At 34.6% G+C, this 18,188-nt stretch overlaps 1 protein-coding gene across 2 annotated transcripts in view; it reads left to right on the top strand.

Moving 5' to 3' along the window:
* Positions 1-1,476: 1,476 nt before the first annotated feature.
* The window catches only part of LOC135687720 (homer protein homolog 1), a 41,746-nt gene continuing 25,034 nt past the window's right edge, over positions 1,477-18,188 (top strand). The window contains exons 1-4 of one of the 2 annotated variants that reach the window (XM_065204359.2): positions 1,477-1,635; positions 1,758-1,914; positions 5,057-5,188; positions 12,046-12,216. In XM_065204359.2, coding sequence (XP_065060431.1) covers positions 1,631-1,635; positions 1,758-1,914; positions 5,057-5,188; positions 12,046-12,216 — 465 coding nt within the window. In that variant the 5' untranslated portion in view covers positions 1,477-1,630. Of the gene's footprint in view, positions 1,636-1,757; positions 2,153-5,056; positions 5,189-12,045; positions 12,217-18,188 lie in introns of those variants that run through there. The other variant, XM_065204361.2, reaches the window with a different exon arrangement.

The following is an 18,188-nucleotide window of genomic DNA, read 5'->3' as shown; positions in this document are numbered from 1 at the left end:
GGACAGCCAATCCTGCGGTTCTTCCTTCTTACACAATACAGTTTCTTGTTACTGTTTTACCATAGTCAGAAGAAAATTAAGGTTCGACAGCTGCTCTCAGTGTAATTATCATTATATATTTTGCATTGCTCGTTCCACTGGTGATTCTCTTGCTTATTTTCCATTTGGGTATAATTAAAATATAAAAGATGCAATGAAAATTGTTGAACGACCGGAATAAGGACCGTTTAAAAGGAAACATAGACTATCCCTTTAAATGATAATTGAACAATTTGAATGATAATCATACTGATTTATGAGCGTGTAAGGGTTGCGGTGGAGGTGTTGGTTTATTCATTAATGGCATACATGGGCTCTAAATTTAGACAAAGAATCAATCCGTTCCCGATCGGGTGACACAGAAATTGAATGAAATACGCAATTAAAGCTCAGCTAGAAAGCGTCTTAATAAGAATTGAATTTTCTTCTTGATTAGAAAAATCTTCAGAGTTTTAAAGACTTCTCTTTAGGGCTACTTTCGTTTGGGTTTTTTTCTGCTTCTTTAGTGCTGGAAAAGCAGAAAATAATTTTCTGCTGATTTTTTATTGCAATTTTCTGTGTAATTTCTCTTGAAATCAACAAAATCGCCATTATTGTATGTCTCGAGATAACTGCCTTCAAAATTGGAAAACTGAGGCACTCTTCGCTGTGAAAATGCATACAGTTATCAAACTTTCTTTGTATATTTATTCGAGCAAGCAACTAAAGATTTCGTAGGAAGAACGTAAGTTTAAAACTCAGCTTGTTATTGGTTTTGAAACAAGCAAGCATTTTGAAACATACTGAAGCTCTTCATCTCACAATCTTCAGAGTTTTAAAAGGCAGAACATAGATTTCAAAGCCATTTCTAAATTTTGTATCACCAAAATATTGTTTGCAAGTTAATTAACTATAAAAGTTCTTCATTGTACAAAATTTTTCTGTGAACATACTTTCCAGTGTAACTGAATATTCCAATGGGTCCATATATTCCCCGTGTATAGAGATATTTAACACCCTTGAATATTATTTTTTAAATTGATACCTTGTTAATCAGTCCATTAAAGTTCGATCATGTGTTATTATCTGGATTTAAAGAGGCCGCCTTTTTTTGAATCTATTTCTACCTCCATTTGCTTCCAGTAGACTGAAGCAGCAGCAAGAGACTAGAAATAGGCGAAAAGTCGCCAAAATATTAACTGCAAAAAAACAAATGTTTCTTAGGAGAATAAAATGGAGGAATAGATGGAAGAAACAAAAAGTCGTCCTCTGCAAGCCCCATTGAATCATCAGGGACATTTTTCTTTGACTAGGAAATATACTTTAATAGATTGATGTTTACAAAATTGTTTGAAATGTTAACATAATTGCAAAAAGACTACAAAATTGCAATAAGGCTGAGAATCAGATGACAGATACTGTTTGAAATCTGTAGAATGCAGCCATACAACTCCGCCTTGCCCTACCCTCAAAGACCTCCTCCCCGAAGCAGATGACAAGCAACAACTTGCCCCCATCGAAACAGTTTTGAATCATTGATTCCGCAGGTGACTCGTAGTTACGCACTGCTCATCTACACACAACTCGCTCTCAGGAGAACATAATCCGCATAATGGGGTATGTATATTCATAAGACTATCCTTATACTTTCTTTCTTCCAGAATTATGGCTTGCTACATATTGATGATCTGGGAAAATTTGAAATGGACTCAAACCGAACATTTGTTTTTTTTCGTCAGAGAACAACCGACCTACTCTACCCGTGCTCACGTTTTCCAGATAGACCCAGAAACCAAAAAGAGATGGCTTCCTGTATCAAAGCAAGCAGTAATAGTTTCATTTTACTTCGACGCAACGAGAAATTTATTCAGAATCATTTCAGTAGATGGATCAAAGGTAAGCCAAAGTTGTATCGAGTTAATGGCCTCCAACAGTGCGCTTCCATGTCTAGGCCCTTTAAAAGGATAGGCCCACAGCAACAATTCAAGACCCCAGTTGCAATCAAAACAAAACAAGATGATCAAAGATGTTGTAATTTCCCAATAAAATTATACTAATGATGGTTGAAATTGATGTTAAAAATGTGGATTTACTGCAAGGAATATTCGGAACAACCTGCTGAACGGCATTAAAGGTTTGCATTTTCTGAGTTTTGAAAGCCGTGTAGGTACCGCACTATATTATTAAAAATAATAGAATATATAGGGTATATTTTATATGCAAAAGCAATGAGCAAATTTGTTATCTTTCAAATCAATTTTGTTACTGAAATATGTTCCAGGATTCCCTCTTGTTCGATTTTTTTGAGATGATGCCTAGCTGAAAGCAAATGACAGTCTTGTAAAACTAGTTTATTTACTTTTTTCGTCGTTAAGTCATTGTGTAATGAGCTTTGTGATCTGCTTTTGCAAAATGCAAGATAATTTTTTGCAGTTTTCTGATATATTTTTTAATATGATTTATCAATATATGATATTACTATTGTGAATAATGCCAGAAATGACCATAATGTTCATTTTTAGGGTGATCATTTATGTATTTTCCTATAGTAGGTTGATTTAAAAATTTGTAGGTTTCATCATCACAGTGTTAAATTATTTTCATATAAATCACTAGTATAGAAAACCATGTTTTTTCATATTTAATTGGTGAATCATATTTTGCTGTTCAAATATATTGCATTTTGAGCTGCCCATAATGTAGCAGGTGTTGTTATGAAAAGCATCAATTCTGTGTGATGAACTTGTTAGCTGCATAAGATGAGTAATGAATTGTTAATATTTATCCAAGTGCCTCTTTGCTACCTGTTCTTTTGTTGGAGAAAAAAAATTTGATGATGGAAATGATTCTATTATCAATTTCCTGTAGCCATATATGATTTCTAAATGCTAAGCCGTTCTTTTAAGGTAGTGTTTATTTGAAGATTCCATCATGCTTTTTCTGTTTATAACTAACAATTTTTTTAATATATGTATTTATTACATTTTAGTTTATTTGAAAAAGATATTTTGATTAGGGTAGTAATAAAATATCTCTTATTCTAAACATCAGCTTTGAATTTTTTCTTTGAAAACTTCATGCTGCTTTCATTGTTCTGCTGAAATATGTGTATGAAGTGTTTGCTGAAAAAGAATTTTGTCTAGAGCTATGGAATTAAGATATTCAACAGATCTTACAAATGGGGATTAAAACATCATGGGGAGAGCACAATACACAAGGACTTGCATTGTCTACCAATATTCTCTCTATTGTCTTGTTTTCTTGGAGAAGCCAAAGAAAAAACCAAAAGGTTAAAAAAAGTAAAGAAAATCCCCGTGATTTCTTTGTGATTATATGTTATTATATTCAGTGTGGTTAATCCAGTAAAAGGGCTTTCTATATCAACTTTTAAGAAGAATGCATTTTTTAGATCTTTGAATTTGTGAACTGCATGTTTGTGAATTTTTTAATAGTTCTGTTGAGTGGCATCTTGACAAGAACACAAGGCTGCTACAGTCTTGTCCTTGAAGACAATATGAATAATATCATCACTTATGTATTGGATCTTCACAGCTGTTTATGAGCAAATAGTTAGAGCGACCCAAATCAGTTCAAGCCATGGGACGCTCACAACCTATGTTTGCTTTTATCAGTTGTGCTTGCTTGCCATCTTTCTCATAAACAAATTCTCCATGGTGTTTGTTATACCTGTTAAGACTGTCATATGGATTTCTAAAAATCACATTATGTTTAGGTTCACAATCTGTTACTGGTTTGTGGCCTTTTTGGTAATATCTGTATATCTGTCAATTTGTTATACTTTCAATTCATATCCATTTGTTTATATGGCTGGTTTATTATTTATTTATATTAGTTTTTGTACCCGATAAACACCGATAAACAGCTAACAAGCAGAATATATTACTGATCATTAATTAAAGGTGACATTATCACTAATTGTACAAAACATTAAATCATATTTTTGTTTCATTACCACAATTTCTATGTGAGCCATTGCTAGATCATATTATATAAATTCATATTTAGTTCTTGTTTGGTCCATTTTACACAGGGATTTTACACCCTGGGAATATATCTTCAAAATTGATACAATGATATCAAAGTGTGACATCATCAAATGATTCAAAAATGATATCAAAGTGTGACATCATCAAAAGTATATTTTTAAGAAAATTTGACTTTTTATCACATAATGTAAAAGAACCATCAAATACCTCCTTAAGTTAAAAAGTCTTATTGCAAATGGACTGAAATGCAGCAAGTGAAGGAACCAAGTTCTGCTCTTGGATTGTTGTTATTTTGCCCCATTTCCAGATTTTAGAACCAAGAGCAAATTTAATTGATTTGATAGCAATAATTCATTGGCCATTTATCACCCAATTTTGGGGTATTTTATGACAGTCTTTCAGGTTATGTCATATATATTTGTAAAATTCTAGGAATAGATTATCCCAACTAGGAATAGATTGATGATTTTGGTAACATCATCCATTATCATTGTCCATAAAATATGCAGCAAAAATTCTTTAAAAGCTGATTATGAAAAACATAGGAATGTAAAGACTCAAAAGTAATAAGGTACTGTATCAGGAGAATCTTAGGCAAGTTTAGGCTAGTTCATGGCCAAATATCCAGGTGTTTGAGCAACTTTTAATTTCAAACAACTACTTTTATATAGTTGATTTCAGTTATTAGCTTGACATTCAATTTTCACTGTAAGGATATTTTCTGACAGCAACATCTCATTCTATTTCTAATATAAACAGATTCAAAATGAAAGAACATGATTTTCAAAACCAGAAGAGATTCTTCTCATTGTCGTTTTATGCCATTAGGCTCCAGCTGAAATAGAAAAAAAAACATTGTATGGCTTTACTTTCTTTTAAAAGAAGTGAAGGTGATAAAATTAGGGCATCGCTTCAGGTAATAAAATTAGGGCATAGTTTCTGAGAATTCCCAGGAAGGCATCTTCAAGTTCTTCATTTTTGCTATTTAAACCCTAAGCTATTTGTCACTGAATTAATGTTTTATTTTACAGGCCTTAATCAACAGTGTTATAATGTCAAATATGATTTTTACAAAGACATCGCAAAAATTTGGACAGTGGGCTGATCCAAAAGCGAATAATGTTTATGGGCTTGGATTCAACTCTGAGAATGACCTCAACAAGGTAATATTTTAATTGTAACTGTTTATGATTGATCCACTAGGTAATATACTGTGGTTTACATTATAGTAAGAAGAAGTAAATTGTATAGTTTTGGGTTAACATGGGGGTATTCTGCCTTATTTGCCTGTCACCCTTAGTGCTGTTGCAACAAAGATTTGTTTATATATAACTATACAATGTTATAAGCAAACCTTTGTTTATATAAGAAGAAGGACAATAGGCTATTGTTTAAAACAATAGAAAGTCACTGGGGCTGCATGGGCAATTGTTCCCCTCAGTTGATATGTTGATAAAGGCCCTGCATCACAATATAGCTTTATAGATTACATATTTAATAAAAGAGTACAAGACATGGCTCATTATCTAGGTACTGCCTGCTCATTTCGCGAATGAAGATAAAGCCAGTGTAGTATTTCTTTTCACTTGATAAGTATGGGCAACTTGAGTTATGAGACTAATCAATGTTTTCTCTGTTAATGACCTTCTTTCTAATTCTTATGTTGATACATCCCAGTACCTTATTACAGTTTGACTTGTATCAAATAACTTTTTTTAAAGTCCTGAGCCATGTTTTCTGTTCCTTTAAATTGCCAGGTTTTCATTCAATTTTTTTAGGTCTAGTTCATTAGTACCCTTTACTCCTAGACAATAGTTTAAATTGATTGGGCTGTGTAAGCTTTGTTTGTTTAATATGAGGAGGACTTGTATTGATAGATACAAGAAAAGTGCTTTTGGGCGCGGTTAATGAATTTGGTTTTAATTTTGCAACAAAACTAAACAAAAGTCAGTTGTGATAGTTGTTGATTAATAAATAAACCCACAAGCATCTAAAATGTTTCTTCCCTGTATTAGAAAAAAAAGAAGTTACTGACAAGAATGAAACAGGATTTCTAGGATACCTCTCAATTTACTTGACTCAAAAAGCCAATCTTATCCATTAGGGTTTTTTCTATATAATTCTCAACAGATGCTGCATCATAGGCTCTAATTTTTAACATCAAGATATGTAACAAAAAGTAGCTTAAATATTTGTTATCACACATTAAGTAACTTTTATCATTAATTGTTGTTTTTATTGTAAGAATGTAAGTCAGAAATTTGCGACTAAAATCTTTTCAAAATAGATGTCAAAAGCGTCACGAAAATTCTAAGAAGTTATCTAAATTTTGCATGATTTTCGCCTATTGTGCGTCATTTTGTTCCAATGTGTCGTCAGTGTATTGTTTAATGATAAGTGTTGGATCTCTAAGCTTAAAATCGCAGTTAAAAAATTACATGAACGTTTCACCCAAGAGAAGTTGAAAAGAAAGAAGAATGTACTCAAAAATCACATAAAATTCCAGTTATATCCATATTGTTAAGTGCCGTTGTGTGCTTTTTTCTCTGCAGTTCATCTGAATATCATAGGGCCTAGATAATAGGAAGTTTGTTTTTAGATCTATTTTTCTTGAAACAATCTTTTTGTAGTGTCACTGGCTTATGTTGATGTTTTCATATTGGAAAGCAATTTTAAAACGACTTCACTTTAGCACAAAGCTTAATACCCGTGCATTTTCTGAGCCATTTCCTATGAACACGAGGACCACCCTTGTTCAGTATTAGCAATAATGACCAGAATTATGACCAATTTTCATGGAATGAGGCCTCATATCTTACATCTAGAGTAACAATCGAAGCTTTGTTATTCTTCGTTTGCTAGATAACATCTCTTTTACACCGGCTCTTCACTGATCAAATTATTTTTAAGATGGGTAATAGCTGTGGTGCGTTGCTAAGATACATATGTCGATCACAGGACTTATAAGTTTGATTTTCAGGACCTTGTTACTTGCGGCTTCCCTATCTGGACCAGGGATGATTTCGTATGTAGAAATCTGATAAGATTCAATAAACCTCCTTTTGTACATGTCATAGTGCTGGTTCCTTCATTATCAAAACTTTAATAGATTTGATATTCTAAGCGCTTTTCGGCGGCGTAAAGTCACAGTGTTGAACGTATATGAACCTCATTTTCAATAAATACTCTGAAAGGTACCAATTATTAAATCAAGAATATTGAACTAGAAACACTTCATCCTAAGAGATAGCTGCTTCTTAAGATTTCAAAGATAAAAGTTTTTTTTGCTTTTCTCTTAAATTCTGTATGTCACAAAGCATTTGGTTTTTTCTAAATTCCCGTTGTATATTGTTCCTTTGTGAATTTCAATATGACAATCGGTGCCCCTTTTTTAGTGTGGCCTACATTTTTTTGGTTCATCTTTGAAATGCCTCATTTTAAGGTTAACGCTGCTTGACTAGGAATGTTAACCTCGTACCAGGTTGTTTGTACTTTTTAAAGCAGCCACTAAAACGTTTGCGTGAGTGACCTTCTCCTGTTCTTAATTTGCGGAAGTTGTTGCAGGCAATTTCGGCTTCAACGAGCAAATTATCGCAAAGTAACTATTTTAGTTATTTCCCTTTCCCAAGGTAGCTATGTAATTAGTTTTTGCAATTTAATAACTTTTTATATTTCTGTCCGTCGCGCGGAAAAATTGCCTGTAATTTTCCGGTTTTTTGTTCATATTACAAATGTAATGAAAGTATTATTTTCAAATACTGTGAAATCTCTGGCGAGCTTTAGCCCTGGTGTTCATTGTGTGATTTTCGGAATGTCATGATTAGAGCGTGGAGAATCGTGTATTTGCGGATTTTGAACATTGTAGAATCAATAATGAAAGATTTAAATTCCATGTCGAATCACCTTCCAGTGCCAATAGGCTCTTTGCAATTGTCAATGTTTTCGTCGGTAAATTCTATCGTGATGACCCCGCACCCCTTAGTCTTAAAGGTCAAATTACACTACAGTGTGTACCTTCTGGAAAAAAACGAATATTGGCGTAAATAAAAAATAGTTTAATAAATTAACCAATACATTAAATCGAAACTAGAGAAACGGAAGAAAATAAAATACATAAATGTCGGCCTACCGTTTGTTCCATAACCTTCTATCGAAGCTTGTGGTGATTTACCTATTACTCGGTGACGAAAAAATCCAACAGGAAAACGCCAAAAAAGCAGTAAAAGCCTAAAAAGACTATATTATATTTTAAAAAGGGTAAATTATGCTGGTATATCTTCAAAAACTGCGATTAAACTGCGATCGTATTGTTTACGTATAGGCCGCTGGATCTCATGCTCTCCAGTATGGCATTTCTATGCGGTAACCAAGCACGTGACGCCTAGCTGCAAAGAGCCTATTTAAGATGATCTAGCTATGCTCGTTCCACACCGTATTATGCAGTATATCGTTGTTTAACTATATGAGGCTTAAAACCATGCATGTTATTTCTGCGTATATCTGGTTGTTTGAAGGACAAAAATCTGTCATAATGTATGTTGTGTAAAGTAGAATAAATAAAATCGTGAAATCATAAAAAGTCATAAGATCGTTATAAGACCATACAAAATGGATATAAGAACTATCAAACAAAATGGGTAGCAATAAAAGAGGAGCGAGTAAAAACGCAAGGGAAAATTACTTATAAAGCTATAATTACATGTAAATCTTTACGTTGTCCTGTAAATCTTGTTGGTTCAGTGTTTCATCTACTATTTCTCTTCAGTCTTGTCTAATATTTAGATCAATGTTTAGTATCAATCATTACAAATAAGATCATGCAGCCGAGTACCTCGAGATATATACTACACTACACTTTTCCTATCTTCGAGGTCTCATAGCCTCGTTTGAAAAGCTGGTAGCGTTATTGTGATAAGGTCAGTTATTAAAATCAGATAGAGGTCCTAAGATTTCATAAATATTAAGGTTTCATTTGTTGTTTGTCTTGATTTCTTGAGTTATTGCTTTGCACGTACATAGTTAGGATCCACCTGGTGAGTTTCTGCTTTCGCAAATGATATACGGGGAATTCTGAAAAAAGTAAGTTTGCTACACAAGGCAAGCTTGTAACTTTGGTGTACGCTAAGTTCCCTCCACTTGAATAAGCAAGGAGTGTATAACTAGATCACGTAAAAATAATTTATTGTGAATTTTGAACACTCTGCTGTTATCTATAGTGTTTTCAGGTCAGTTAATAGCATCATATGTTGTTAACATGTATATCCTGTTTAAACACTCCACATATTAATATTATTATATGATAATTTTGCTGTCCTCCTCAATCGCATCCGCTTCATGATAGTCTTTGCCTGTAATAGTAAGCTTCATTATCGGATATTGTCATAATTTGTTTTATTATTCTCTGCACTGTTTAACTTTTGAAGTCTACCTTTCATTAATCATTGCCCTTTTTCTCTATGTTTGTGGTATTCATTTTCATCTTTCATTGTTATGCTCTCAATCCTTTCCTCTAAATCGATGTTGTCTTCACCTTTTTATCGGTGTCTTTTCAACCGCCATCTTGCTCAAAAGCGTTCTCCTCTCGATTGTCATCATCCTCTTGTTCTTCAATTATTATTTTTTCACTTTCCATTTCTACCGGGCAATCGTCTCTTCGTTTTTTCTCTCTGTCGCCATCTCCTTCATGATACTTTTTTTAATTTTTCTCTTTCACCACAATCGTCTTGACTGCTATTTTTCTGATCTTGTTTCTGATTTTTCTAAATACGATTATTGCTTCTGTTGTCATCACCTTCACTGTCTGCTACTCTTGCGCTTTTCATTTTATCTTCTAATCTGCATCATCATCACTTTCTTAATTGCTGTAATGTTAGTCATCTTCTTCTGGGTACTTTCTTTTCTGATCAAAAGTCATCATCGCCCCTGTTGCCATCGTTTCCAATGCCATCATCTCCAGTTCCTTCACCTCTTCATTTAGCTTCTCCACCTTCTTCTTCACCGTCATTGATGTCTTCATTGTTATCTTCTTCACCATCATTTTCTTGATTGCTATCTTCATAATCGCCAAACTTCATCACCTTTTTCGTGCTCATGTTCGTCACTTTCACCATTTTGGCATACTCTTCGCGCCTTTGTTTTCCAAGGTCCTTTCCAACTGTTTGCCTGATATCCATCATCCTTTCAACCTTCTTAATATTGCTTTTCTCCTTCAACGTCGTCATCCGCATCATCATCTTCTCCACTTATCCTTCCCGGTCATCATCTTCTCCATTCTTTGTTCTTAGTAACTGCCAACTTCCTACACTCTTGTCTTTTTCATCGAAGTGCCCTTCACCACCAGCCATCTTATTCTCGTTCTCTAGATGACTTGACATGCTTTTGGTCACCACCATTTGTAACCTCGGTGCTAAATATACTGCGCATAAACGGTCATTGACAGTCAATATTATCTAGAAAACATTTTCGGCGCTAGATTGTTGATATCGAGCAAGTTCACATCATAGGTGATTCAGCAAAGCGTATGTAACTAGCTAACTGCTGCTTACAAGCCATTACTACAAAATCTTATTGTGTTTTTGAAGGATTTTAGAGATTTAGGGCTTTCAGGGTTGCCTTCACCCAAGATACTCCATTCCTGCAGTGCTGCAATCAGTATTTTTTTCATTTTCCTTTAACACCCAACCAGTTTCTTGTAGAAACGAGAAAATGTTTTCTTTTGCGAACTATTTTTGTTGCTCCTAAGCTTCTGTTGACAATAAGACACTGAGGGAATCTCCAATGGTATTTGTCATCTACTGCAAGCTCCGATGAATCTCACTTTAGCCCAAATGTTGTCTCGTTTTGGTATCTCTGATATCGTCCAATTCACCATAAAAACTTTTACTTTTTGCTAGTTTTATTCTGTCAAAACTTATTATTTCTATAAAATTTGTAGAAAAATTTATCGGTTCTTTATTGCGACTTGACCTTTATGTACAATTGAGTTCAGATTTCTAGTTTATTATATTTTAATAGCCAGAGACGTTTCCTTTTTCTTTGCTACATAGTGGTATCAACAATCTTTTATAGATGTGTATATATTTTGCTTGCTATCAATTGTTTATGTTAAGAAAGAAAAAAAGAAGGTTGTCTTCGCGATTATGGTGATAAAAATTGAATACAATGCTTGATTGAAACTTACTGAGTGGATACGATAAACTTTTCTTTAATGGCCTATCTACGCATGCCAAGTGCAAAATGGCAATGACGCATTAAATATGAACTATTTTGACAGTATGTTACAGTATTTCCTCACCGTTACCCAAAGCCTGTCACTTGTCATGCCTAGAAAGGAATTTAGGCCATGTTTTCAAAAAGCTGTGGTGGATATTATAGCAAGTTTTTGCTTTGAAAAGCGCTACGTTGCGTTTCAAAATGGCAGTTTGACATTTGCTGTCAAATTTTATACTGTCAAATTTTTTTGGGCCCATAATCCTTACGTTTTTTCTGGCACTTGTGGTTTGTCTATACTTTATCTTTTGTCTACATAAAATGTTTTTCTTAATTCTACAGATTTAGCGATCATGAAAGTCCTATTTATAAAAGAAATTTGATTCTAACCAAAAGGATCCTATTACCCAAGGCTCCTTGAACTCGAGTGGCTCATTAAGCCGTTTTACTCAAACCAGTCTTAAACATGCCGCGAAATTACGTCAAACAAAGGCCGTACCTGCCTTCGAGTTCCCTCACTGCGTTGGCGGTGCCGCTCAATCGATTTGCACATCACCTCCCTTGTTCTGTCTTGTCTACAGTACAGCCAAACGGCTTTTAAAGCGTACTGTATTAACATCTGAATCACATATTGTCACTATTTCAACAAAGAGCAATAGTATTATTCTGTGCAGTTTCTCTAATAGTTTCATTGTTATCTTATTCTTGGCTTAAAATTTCTAAAAGCCATCGTATGATGCTGACTGTATCAATTATCGGTTTATGTTCTATTTGCTTGCCATTCTCTAACCTTATACACAATTTTGCTTAGTTTTCAGAGAAGTTTAAAGAGGCGAAGAGTGTGGCTGGAGCCGCCACCCCGTCATCCGGAACAGATTCGGTCAAATCGGAATCACTGAAATCTGACTCCTTACCGGACCTGAATGGAATGACCAAGGGCAATAGTTCAAGCAGAAGTCTCTCATCAAATGGAAGTCTCGAGGTTTGTTATCATAAATCAGTCCCCTCTCCTTTTTGCTCACCCTAGAAGCCACTCATTTAATCTGAGGGTTTTTCAAGGGGATTTTCATTGCCTGTAGCCATATTGGCATGTATAAGGTATATTCAGGGGACATCATTTGAGTAGCTGTATATCTCAACTGGGTCTGCTTATTAAAAAAGATTCATAGCATATTCTTGTGCTAAATCCGTAGCAGACTGACCTGTCACTGCGACATAACTGCGCTTGATCCAGGGGTATTTAAAGGTCAGGAGTTTTAAAGGTTGCATTACTATAAACCATGAATGCTGCTACCAGCGACTACATTCCCTTATTATCATGCCTGTTGCTACACAGAGCTTGCTTATCCAATCATTTTGAATTGGGCACTGAGGTAATGTCCACTCACTTTAAGTAAAGTATGCCAAATTGGTTGGGTAGACTATCAAAGAAAAGTGTAGACTGGGCATGAATATGGAAGTCTGTGTAATAATAGGGTCGATTGGGCAGAAATAGGGTAGACTGGGCATGAACAGGGTCGGTTGTACAGGAAGAGGGTAGATTGTGCAGGACTAGGGTAGATTGTGCAGGACTAGGGTAGATTGTGCAGGAATAGGCTAGATCGTGGAAAGAAAGGGTAGACTGGGCAGGAAAAGAGCCGATTGCACAGGAAAAGGATAGATTATGCAGGGATGGGATTGATTCTGCTTGAATAGAGTTGATTGTGCAGGAATAGGGTAGACTGACAAAGGTCTGAAATTGCCTCTACTGATAGTTGAGTTATCCTGGTACCAGTTGCTGTCATCAGCCCAATTCGGTCTCAGGCTGCTTGAAAATGTCCCTGTTTTCTTCAGCTTTTGTTGCTGTTTCAGACATCTCTAGGCTTCTTTAAAGCTCGAAACATGTCTCACTTGTTCCCGGCACTCTCAGTTACTTGTTCCTTTTTATCCTATGATAAAGAGTATGACAAACAAGGAATAATTCAAGCTTTGTTTTCGCTAGCACAATTCATTTTAAGCGATGCAAGAGAGGTAAAATCTGCACTCATAAACAACCCTTATTTGAAGAGGTCACGTAAAAATAGACACCGCAATGAAAGCAAAAAAAGTAATTTATTTTTGTCTTGACCACGATAAGTCGTATTTAGAAATCAATCACTGTTGTGAAATTGAAGGATATTGATATCTTTGCTGAGGCTAAACCCACCGTTTTTGTCCCTTGTTTTATATCAAGTTAAGTACCTTGGTAATCTGCCCTTCATTTGTCGGCCTGTTTCTAAAGCACAACCTAGATAGCTGCAGTGATAAAGGCCGCATGCGTAGTCAATCATGCTTTCAAGCATTTTAACACTGGGGTTTGCCTCAATATACGTTTCTCGTTACCAAAGTACCTATTGGCTTGAGCCCTTAGGCCTAGATATTTTGGTTTAAATAGGGAACAAAACGACCTTTTGTTGCTGAAACAGGGATATACACATTTTTTTTCAAAAAGAATGTATATAGTTTATTTTTTAGAAATTTCTGTACCTCGGTATTCCTGACATTTCCTAAATATTTTCTTGAACTTTTCTTCAGCGACATCGTTGATTAATTATCTTGGTGAATAAATAAGAGAGAGAATGTCTGATGTCCTCAACGTAGTTCGCTTAAGACGCAATTAAAACATGACATCATATTTTGCTGTTTTATCATTGTGAGCGTAAAATATTGGTAAAGCTAAAACGTTTAAAAATGTTACGACAAGATTTTTTCGACAACATAAGACTGTTTTTCTATTTCTATTTGTTAATTATTGCTATTTTAAGCTTCACTATTCTCCTAAACTATCTCCGTAAAAAGTATAGCTTCACAATTTGAACCCTTTAGCCTGTTGTCATATCTAATTCACCCTACTTTTTTATCAATCCTTGATAATTGACACTTCAGTCTTGCTCTACACAAACTTTTTTGTGAGCATTTTCAAATTCACAGTCATTTATAATTCTTATATTATTTATTATTTTAATCAGCTTTATATTTTATTTTTTTTCTTCTTTCTCGTTGATATTTTTAGTTTTGGCACATATCGTATCTCTTTTTATTTGTATTATATATTTGCTTTGTTGTCCTCAAGAGCTTCACTTTTATTTATTATACAACCTTCACAAAAGTAGGCCTATTTTTGTGAAGTAAGTTATCAGTCTGTTAGTACTATTAACCATGTCTTTGATTGCCATGTTTTCTGTTGTCATCCATCGGTAATTTGAATTAGTTTTGAAAATCAATTTTTTATTTCACTTTTGTCTAAACTTATTGAAGGCAGTCGGTATTTTTGGGCACGTATGCTGTTTTTTATCACCCTGTCGTACAGTCCTTCATTAGAGTTACTTGAAATTACTATATATGGACACTTCAACGACTTCAAATTTCTGATTGGTCCTTCACATGAATAGTGGTTCTGATTGGGGTCTTGTTGACTGACGTTTGAATTTTAACCAATTAGCTTCATTATGATCACTTTGTGTTCTTGCATGTAGTAGTGAGGCTCATTCGTTAAGAAACCCACTAGTCAACAAAAACCAGAGGGAATCGCTCGTTCTGCGAAATAATGAGCAGACACATACTAGAAATTGTCTCAGTATTCACATTTAGTGATTCTAGACTTTACTGTCATTGACCCAGGATTAGTTGATACAGGAATTGTACAAGTCTTTGTTAGAAATGTAGCTAAACTGAACGTTGAAAACCTTTTCTTTTCATGCAAATATCTTAAGATAAGATGTTTCTGTCTCTTTTATGCACAATATCTCTCTAAAACTTTGTAGTCCTAGAGCAAAAATATTATTTTAGCTAAATAATGTATAATTTGTTAATAACCTTTAAGATCTTGTCATATTGTTTGGAAAACGTAAGCTTTGTTGCTGTTTCAACGAACAGTATTTGAAAATCCAGTTCAATGCAATTCGTTGAAAGGATCTTGTCAGTCCAATGTTTGTTTCATCTGGACAAGCGGTATGGGAGAAGGTACGGATAAAACCGTCCTGTTTTTTGCAATGTTCCAGGTAGGAATAGATAAATTTTCATAAGTTCAGGGGCGCAGGTTTTGTTTCTTTCATAGTTGTGTTTTAACCTTACATTTCAGTGTTTTAACCGTCACCCTTTCTGTTTTTGCGTGATGAACGCCAAATTTATTACTTTTTTTCGTAGACGATTTTCCATTTCGGTTAAACCTACCTAAATTCGAAATGAAATAATTTCAAGTCATAATATTTAGCAAGATGCAACTAATCAAACAACAATCTGTTATATATTTGAAACTTTAAGAAATTCGTCTACTTCACCAAATTCATAGCACAAACATAGCACCAGAAGACTACTAAACAACAGTTATTTAACTTTGTTGTGGCAAAGTATTCTTAAAATCAAGGGATTGTTTTCATGCAAATTGATAAGGAAACCAATAAATTAGATTGGCCTCGAAGCCTTATCATCTTGTTAGCAGGTTGGATCAGATGCTTTATTTTTCGGCCAGTTCTGTGTATTTGCCACTGGAAAATGTTTTTGGATATATGCTATGTTTGTTCCCCCTGCTGTAGTTAAGATATGGCTTCCAACCTTAAGTGTCTTACTGAGGGTAATCTTAGTGTATCTAACAGGTTGACAAGGTCAGCATTCAGTACCAAAGTTTAGCGAAGTTGAGTACAAAGCAAATTAAGTTAAAATTATCAAAGTGGCAGTTCATGACAGTGTTTTCAAGTTATCGTTTAGATATCCATGTTTTAAAACAGTAATTGCTTTGTTTACTGGTGGAGTAGACCAGTATCTGGTGAGAACGCTTACCTGAGAGTTAGTTTTTCACAGGCATGTTGAAAAGGGACTCATCAACAGCGATCTTATAGTAAAATGTGAAGACTTGTTTATGGAGTCTGCTTCACTTTTCTTCTGTTTTGAGTCCCTTTCTCGTAAGATATTTATCTGTTTTAGAGATTAGAGAACTGTTTTTCTTGATACTCGAGTATGCTATCGGACACAGACTGCCACATACACCGTACAATGGTATTTTTTCTTGATGCCAAACATTTTGTTTATATTTAGTGAAACTTAAGATTATATATTTGTGCTATTTTTACTAATTATTTCAGCACTAAATTCCTTTTACTCATGGTTTGTAAACAATAAACTCATCATCGATGTCCTTTGAGTTTAGTTTACGAAGTAAAATCCGCTGACTGTTATTGTGCTCATTGCGACGTTTAAGCATTCCCAGTATCAACTATACCGTAGACTACGTATATTCATACCGTTTGAATATGGATTTACGGAGCTTCAACTACTAGGCATGTTGAATGAGCCGGTTTCAGGTTTCTGTTCCTTCGTGTTTCACATGTCATAGGGCTTAGATAGATGCCTTTGATTGACTGGATATGCTGTACAAGCAATTTGTATTACCCTCGCTTCTTAACGCTTATTGATACGGCTTATGCAGCTTTCAAAAGGCGGCTGTAGAACATTTTCGATGTGTGCCTGGCAACAATTTTTGGCTTGTTCATCCTAATGGCAAGATAAATGATAAATACAAGAAAAGAGAAAGGTTAAAAAGTTAAGCTTGTAAGCTTGTAGCGTGTTTTTCTGCCATCTTTACTGAATTTCGTACTTTTGCTTCAACTTCAGTTTAGAGTTTGACAAAATGTTTGTTATTAGTGTTGTTTGCTAATTTTGGATTGCCTTGACTTAAGTATAACTCTTTGCTTTCTGATGGCTACCTCTGAACCTTTGAGCAGTTTATCATCTTCATTTTTCTCTGGTTTTTCCTTGTTGCTCATGATCTAGATCCGGTTCTAACATTCAATACACAATCTATCCAATAGCTACCACGCTCAGTATTAAAATTGGATATGCTATCTTTTTTATTTGCTTTTAATTGGTTCAACTATCATTCAATTTCCTGCTGTCTTTTTGATTTTGATAACTTCATCAGCTCGCCAAGTGTCTTTTTTTGGTTTTAAGAATATAACCTTTCCATTGCAAGTAGAGCCCTGGCAAAACATTTCACTAAACATTTCACTCAACTTTTGTTTAGTGAAGTTGAGCGAGGGTAGCAAAACGTGACCAAACTTTTCATTGAACTTCACTCAACTTTGTTGAACTGCGAGCTGTCTATGACGCTGTTGGGTTGTAGGGGATCTTGCATAGGAATTTGCTTTTGGTTTATTGTGTTGCATGCACAAGCAGTGGATAAAAATAAGAACTGGATGAAGCGACGGGGAAAGAAAAGACTTTTTAGCACATTGACAACAAAGTTGACTGTTGAAGAAGACACAGTGGCTCATAAAGGCTTTTTGGGTCACGTGGAGACAGGAAAACCAATGATAACCGTCGAAAACCTTTGGATTTCCACAGCTAAAGCGCCTGCGCGATCACAACAAATGTTTAATTGGTGGCAAAATGACTAAACATCTGCTAAACAACATAAAACAACGCTAAACATTTTTGTCCAGGATCAAACTTTGCTCACCAATACTCAACACGACTAAACAACATTAAACAGGGTGGCAAAACGACTAAACTTTTCACTAAACTTTTGGCTAAACAAAAGTTGGGTGAAATGTTGAGTGAAATGTTTAGTGGTTTTGCCAGGGCTTAACATTGATCTTCAAGAGTGTTAGAGAAGAGTGCTAGTAGTAAAAAAGCTGAAAACTAAATGTTTTATTCATCCGGATATATATTCTTTTATGTGAAGTGTTTTATACGTCCAGATATATGATGTGATTTATAGTAGTCAAACTCAGTTGTATTTTCTAGAATTTGTTGGAAAACACGTAAATGTTTGGCAAACTTACTGATAAAACAAACGAACTTTGGACTTTTACCACAAAGAGAGGTCCTTTACCAGAATAACTCTAGATAACATTGTATAAGCTAGTTTTCAAAATATTCTTATAAATGTTATGTGCATATGGCCTGCTATTAACCCAGCAAAACCAATTTTAAATCTGT

Source organism: Rhopilema esculentum, chromosome 20, assembly GCF_057945365.1.
Source record: "Rhopilema esculentum isolate cy_ngs chromosome 20, ASM5794536v1, whole genome shotgun sequence".
Lineage (NCBI taxonomy): Eukaryota > Metazoa > Cnidaria > Scyphozoa > Rhizostomeae > Rhizostomatidae > Rhopilema > Rhopilema esculentum.
This window is presented reverse-complemented; position numbering and strand designations above follow the sequence as displayed.